Source organism: Diorhabda sublineata, chromosome 8 (genome assembly GCF_026230105.1).
Source record: "Diorhabda sublineata isolate icDioSubl1.1 chromosome 8, icDioSubl1.1, whole genome shotgun sequence".
Lineage (NCBI taxonomy): Eukaryota > Metazoa > Arthropoda > Insecta > Coleoptera > Chrysomelidae > Diorhabda > Diorhabda sublineata.
The window spans coordinates 28,454,734-28,462,015 of record NC_079481.1 but is presented as its reverse complement, the minus strand read 5'-3'; the positions used below and the strand labels follow the sequence as shown (position 1 = coordinate 28,462,015).

Sequence of the window (7,282 nt, the reverse complement as noted above, 5' to 3'; positions counted from 1 at the left end):
TATGATACAAGGACCTGTATACTAATTTATCAAAACGTGCCTATTGTCCTTCCGCCTAATATTATTTTGTAAAGTTTAATTGTTTTAAAGTGATGATACTTTTGTAAACGCCAACGTATTAGCTTTTCTAAAAAAGTATTCCTCACAATTTGTCTAATAACACCAACACAATTGACGATAAGTAAGCGACGAATCATTTTTTCATGCCTTCTTTGACTACTACAAATCATTTTTCAAAAAGATGCGTCCATTTCATGGCAACTGTCTGTTTTCTTTAGGTAAATTAATGGTTCTTAATTTAATTTTTGTTCTCTTGACATGTTGGTTTAATCTTGACTGAGTATTGTTGAATTTGTTATAAATAATTAATGATAAATGATTTTATTCATTGCCAACAGACTTTTTTAACACTCATTATATTGAGACATATTAAGACATGCTTATTTTTATTTCTCACATTCTTTTATCAACTTTCTTCTGTTGTTTATTATTCAACCAACATAAAAAAGAATTTCTTATCTAAATGGAAGTAAAATTTAAAAAAATTCTATACCCTGTACACTTGTTTTAATTTAAACTACAGCTCCAATCTTCCATCTCAGAATTTGTCAGCGAGTCCCAACAAATTTTTTTCTCTTTGCCACCAACGAGCAGGAAGATCTATCCGATCTTCAACAGATACAGACACTTTACTTTCGTGTTTTTCGCGTCCAGTACCTTTTATCAGTAAACTTATGTGGAGACTACCATATTACGCCAGCGCTGCTTGGCTGTTGGGCTCATACCATCGAGACCGTTTAAGCAAATATGCGACAGAAGATCGACTATCGCGAATATATTGATGTCCGCTTATGTTATTTTACGGGAGACGTTCCATTACTTTGTAAACTACGAACAAAATCTCACTGAATTTTAAAAAATGAAAATACTTATTTTGGCGATATCGAAAATTGATTTTTAATATTTTGAACCGTCGTATGAAAACATAGATTAAACATCGATAAAAATCAATAATTACCGATTAAAAATTGATCAACACGATAAATAATTGACAAAATAGCGGTAAAAAATTGATAATCACCGATGAAAAATCGTGAAATTTCGACATATAATCAATAGTTACCGATAATAAATCGATCAAAACCGATGAAAAATCGTTAAACATCGACAAAAACAATAATTGCCCCTAAAAAATCGATAAACGCGATAAAAAATCGACAAAATACCGGTAAGAAATCGATAATCACTGATGAAATATCGTTAAACATCGACAAAAATCAATAATTACTGATAAAAACGATGAAAATTCGACAAAATACCAGTGGAAAATCGATAATCACCGATGAAAAATCAATAAAAAATCGATAAATACGATACAAAGTCGGTAAATACCGGTATAAAATCGATCATCACCGATGAATAATCGTGAAACATCGACAAAAATCGATAATTTCCGATAAAAAATCCATAAATACCGGTATAAAATCGATCATCACCAATGAAAAATCGATAAACATCGACAAAAATCAATAATTACTGATAGACACGATGAAAATTCGACAAAATACCGGTATAAAATCGATCATCACCAATGAAAAATCGATAAACATCGACAAAAATCAATAATTACCATTAAAAAATCGATAAATACGATAAAAAGTCCATAAATACCGGTATAAAATCGATCATCATCGATGAAAAATCGTGGTACATCGACAAAAATCGATAATTTCCGATAAAAAATCGATAAATACCCGTATAAAATCGATCATCACCAATGAAAAATCGTTAAACATCGACAAAAATCAATAATTACTGATAGACACGATAAAAATTCGACAAAATACCGGTATAAAATCGATCATCACCAATGAAAAATCGATAAACATCGACAAAAATCAATAATTACTGATATACACGATGAAAATTCGACAAAATACCGGTATAAAATCGATCATCACCAATGAAAAATCGATAAACATCGACAAAAATCAATAATTACCATTAAAAAATCGATAAATACGATACAAAGTCGATAAATACCGGTATAAAATCGATCATCACCGATGAATAATCGATAAACATCGACAAAAATCGATAATTACCGATAAAAAATCCATAAATACGATAAAAAGTCCATAAATACCGGTATAAAATCGATCATCATCGATGAAAAATCGTGGTACATCGACAAAAATCGATAATTTCCGATAAAAAATCGATAAATACCCGTATAAAATCGATCATCACCAATGAAAAATCGATAAACATCGACAAAAATCAATAATTACCGATAAAAAATCCATAAATACGATAAAAAGTCCATAAATACCGGTATAAAATCGATCATCATCGATGAAAAATCGTGGTACATCGATAATAATCGATAATTTCCGATAAAAAATCGATAAATACCGGTATAAAATCGATCATCACCAATGAAAAATCGTTAAACATCGACAAAAATCAATAATTACTGATAGACACGATAAAAATTCGACAAAATACCGGTAAAAAATACGTTATAACGTATTAGGGTGTTTGAAGTTTGAATATAATAGTTACTGTTTGTAGTTTTTCAAGATAGTTGATTATTAGATCACGCGGCATACTCAAGAGCCCGTGGTCAATGTCAAATCCGTTCTTTTGATATATGTCAATCAACTTCTTTTTTTTTCTTAGCGTGTTGTATTAAGTCCCTTTGACGTTGGCGATCAGCAGGGCAAAATTCGAGAGATAAAAACAGTCCTAGCCCCATTATTTTTAGACCTTAACGACATTGTAAAAGAATAATTTTTCTCTTCAAGGCCGCTGTAAATGATAGCTTGTCATTCTTGACCTCTGTAAAGGAGATTTATTACAGAACTTGCGAGTAGAATGGAGGTCAAACCGTGTACTTTGTCAATGAAAAAAGTACAACGCATCTGTACGTTTGTTTCTAAACATTTCCTGATGTGAAGAAGATCTCAGGAATATTATATAGAACAAACTTGTCGAATTTCCCAACTTAAACATATAGAAATTCCCATATTAATGGAAGAAACAAGTGAAATATTCAATTTGAAAATGGTAATTGAAATTATTTCAGCTAGTGATGGTTCTGAGAATCGACATGATAAAAATAATCTGGAAATAGCAAATCCGTGGATCGAAGTAACCAGTGGACTGATGATTTATCGAAACTTTTAACAAAATATCATCTTATCAGAATATTCTGATCAATACCTTTATATTCAAGAGCCTAGAATAGACAACAAATCAAAAGCATCTGACTATTCTTCAGTGCATAAATACAGGGTGTTTCCTATATATTCTAGCGACGGGATCACCTTTTTTGAAACATCCTGTATAACACAAAACATGTTTGCTATGAATTTGCAGTTGAAACTTGGTACCCAATACTATAATCAGCAATAGAAGAAAGCAGGGTTTCGAATGCCAGGATTATGTAGAATGTAAACGATAATGATGTTGATGTGTACTAAATTTCAATGCCATAATTGCCTGAAAACTATTTTCGAGCGTTTTTTTTTTAGTTTTCCAATCGTTTTATAATTGAGAAATTATTCGACTGCAAACGGCTCAACGACTATATGCTGCTGAGATAATGCTCATGCCAATATCTATTCCTTACCAGTTTTTATTTATATCTGTCAATTTTGATGTAGATTCACTGAACTATGATATTGTAAAGAAATATGAAGCGCCGAGACCATGTAATAATTATTTTATTAATTCTCACAAAAAGCACTACAGGTGATTGTATAAATTAACTAAATAAATCTAGACAACCCACAATAGTATACTGGTAATTATTTCCTTTGTTATACTATTATTAAGATCGAAATTAGGAAATTTCATTATCTGGTAAAATCAAAGTGATTTTTTGAATGGCATAAATATCTTTAGCAAGTTCCTGAACATCCTCGATTTCTATAATATTGTGATGATCTTCTGGACAATTCATGTCTGCAACTCCAACGTCTTTATGGTTTTTTTCCGACCAAGTTTGAATTTTTTTCAAACAATCACATTTTATTGGATTGTTGTCTATGTAAGTGTAAGTTGCCTTAAATACTTCGTCTAAATCATCGAAACACGCGATGCTGTTATTATTTAATTCCATGTATTTCACAACAACGTTTTTCAATAAATTTTTATCGAAATTTTGTAAAAGATTGTTGCTCAATGATAGTATGTGTATTTGTTTCAAACCCTCAAATGCGTCCCGATGTATAGAAGATATCCTATTCCCATTAAAAATTAAATCAATTGTCACATATCTTTCCTTTTTCAAATTCTTAAAACTTTTCGCTGGAAGTTCCTCGATGAAATTATTTCTGAAATAAAGAACTGATAATTTGGGGGTGTTAGTGAACCAATCAGGGTTCCATTTCGAGAGCCAATTCGTTCCTAAATTGATCTGGAACAATTCCGGCATATCATCGAAAGCCTTCGTATGGATGTAGCTTATTTGATTGAAGCTTAGGTCGACAGTTTCTACTGGAAGCTTATTGAAAACTCCATTTTCGATTCTACGTAATTGATTCACTGAAAATAAAAATACGTGAGTCAGAATTGATTTACTTTTACAAAATAGTTTCAAAATACGTGATTATATCATTTTCTAAGGAAACTATACTGGATGTTCATTAAATAATGTTTACAAGAGAAATTTCGATTATTTTAAGGACTTTTACTTGCAACCCTGTATATATTTTCAGTTTAACATTATCTATTAAATAATTGTGACTAGTGATTACAAAATAGGTCATCCCAATAACCGTTATTTTTTCAATAGAGGCTAATCTTTTTCAAAAAATTGAGATCAAAACAACCTATCACCAGGATAATAGGTTTTATAGTATCTTGGAAAATGTACAGGGAGGGTAAAATCCAAAATTTCGGCAAGCATTTGGATAGTTTTGCAACCCATCTTGTTGTTCGCCAGCAATTAAAGCTTATAGTCAAAATTAACATCAAATAGAGAGCTTCAGTCAAGAAAAACCTGTTGCTTGTAACTTAACTTTATTCATGATTAAGTGAAGTTATGAAGAAAGTATATATATATATATATATATATATATATATATATATATATGAAAACGAATTGCTAAATCTTCTTTCTCAAGCTCACACATGATGTTATTAATCTCCAAGAACTTCCTCGTTACCAACCAAGCTAACCAAAATGATTTTCTTTGTTTAAATTTTGTCTATAACATCTCACCATTACGTTTGCAACATCAGGATGTTCTAAAGGCTTCATCACAGTACTTCTAGCTACCTCATAAAGCCTGCTGCACCTAATATTTATTCTACACTACCGATTTTCTAGCATCAAGCTTATTTAAAAGAATTCCTCTTACACTAGCGGTTGATCCACTTTCAGCAAAATGCTTTCATGAGTTGGAGGATCTACGATCTATTCTCTTAAGCCTCTTTTCAATTAGATCTATAACCTTACTTGGAGAGATGAATAAATGTCCAGGAGTAGCAAACTTACTTACCTTCTGAGAGCTGCACTAGCAAGCTTTAGATGAATACCTGCATTGAGGTTTCTTTAGGTTTTCAGTTATCAAGAAACGTGTGAAAAAATGACAAATGAACACGATCTCTCAGCATGAGATGATATTAACCTAGCAAAACTCAAATGGAGTTTAAAAAGTCGATACGAGTTGTGTACATACCTTGAAACTTTATCCTGCTTCTTTTTCAATGCAATTGGGTTTCTCTGAATATTCTTTGCTTGATTTTTAGGCACTATGTCAATTAATCTTTAGAGGTAAAACCATCACACGCATTTATACACAACTTTTCTCGACTTCAAAAGAAGAAAACAACACTATTGCGAAGACGTGATATGATTAGAGAAAAAACCTAGTGCTACTTGGTGGATTTTAAGAACATGTGTTTGATTTTGCAGAAAATTTTCTAGCCCCTTATAGAAACGGTTCTAATCGGTTTTGCTATGGTTAGTTATTGCTTTACAGTTTAAAAGTTAATTGAAAATCATCCTAAAAGTGACCTTTCAAAGACCGTAAATTAAGATAAAATATTTTGGGATGCTACACAAAGTTTTGTAGAAAATTATTATCAATTCATTTAGAAAACTTCATTAATATAAGATATGAATTATTAATCTGTAATATTATTGAGAAGAATACGTTTTTTCCAATAATGTGAGGCTAGTAGACGAATTATCTGATGATCATGACCACACAATGAAATTTTATGAAATTATTTGAAGCATCCGAATCAATTTAATTCAAATACATCATTTTATGAACAATCTGTATATGATATACGTAGAAATACTCCATTTATACCTACTTTTAAAAGACATTCTGTTCAAATTAGTCAAATTTCTAAAAGCTCCAGGTCTGATTTCTTTGATTTCGCAAAAATCCATATCCAACTCATATAATTGACTAATATCGGTAATTGCTTCTTTGTAGATAATAGGAATTTTTTGATCTAAAAATTCAATGTTATCAAAAGGCAGTTTCGGTAAAAAATCTTTTAGGTTATTTCCCAGAAGAATTGTAGGTTTGAATTTCGGTGTAAACATTTGATAACCACGAAAAGTGACATTTTTAAATGTGACGTCTACTGGGTTACCAGAAGAAGTATAAAAAAATATTAACGAGAATACTAAAATTAACCACATCTCGATATTATATGAATAAAATGTGTTTTAAGGCTAAAAGATGTTGTTTATTTGATATAAAGATTGAAAATATGGTAGACAGTAGCGTAGGGTATCTATTTTTCTATATATCAAGAATAGTAATTCATATACATAACTTTATAGCGATTAAAAAAAGGATAATAGAAATAGAGATATGAAAAAAATGTCAAAAATTGAGAATACTAAATTCAAACATACATATCGTGTAAAAAATTATTAAAAAAATTCCTTTGGACTTTAGAAAAACAAAACCACATTACACCGAAGTACCAATCAACCCAATAGGTGTTACAAATTTATAAAATAGAATAAATAAAATTCTAATCATTAGGATGAACTATCTTCTATGACATTAAACGAATTTTCAACAATGTTTATCTTTCTTGACGTCGACTTAATTTGGTGTTTGGAAAGACTTCTAGCCACTCATCCTGTGTCGTATATTTTATCTGTTCTTTTTACGTGTTGTCTATCAAACCCACAATCCAATAACTGGATTTGATCGTCTTCTTCTAGGCCTTATTGGTTAATATGACAAAAGTCAACGCTGTCGCCTTTGGTAAAACGTATCTTAAAAAGGCGTTTTCCGAG

General features: G+C 30.7%; 1 protein-coding gene across 1 annotated transcript; it reads right to left on the bottom strand.

The window, feature by feature from the left end:
* Nucleotides 1–3,712: 3,712 nt before the first annotated feature.
* LOC130447353 (leucine-rich repeat-containing protein 70-like) lies at nucleotides 3,713–6,723 on the bottom strand. The gene is made up of 2 exons (XM_056784128.1): nucleotides 6,334–6,723; nucleotides 3,713–4,551 (listed from the first exon to the last, which is right to left on the bottom strand). The coding sequence occupies exons 1-2, from the start codon at nucleotides 6,668–6,670 to the stop codon at nucleotides 3,848–3,850; spliced, it is 1,041 nt and encodes a 346-aa protein (XP_056640106.1). The 5' UTR covers nucleotides 6,671–6,723; the 3' UTR covers nucleotides 3,713–3,847.
* Between the last annotated feature and the right edge of the window lie 559 nt (nucleotides 6,724–7,282).

Coding starts and splice junctions, on each gene's coding strand:
- LOC130447353 (XM_056784128.1), bottom strand. CDS start 6,670: ATGTGGTTAATTTTAGTATTCTCGTTAATATTTTTTTATACTTCTTCT. Junction 4,552..6,333: donor GAACAGAATGTCTTTTAAAA/GTAGGTATAAAT, acceptor TTTTATTTTCAG/TGAATCAATTACGTAGAATC.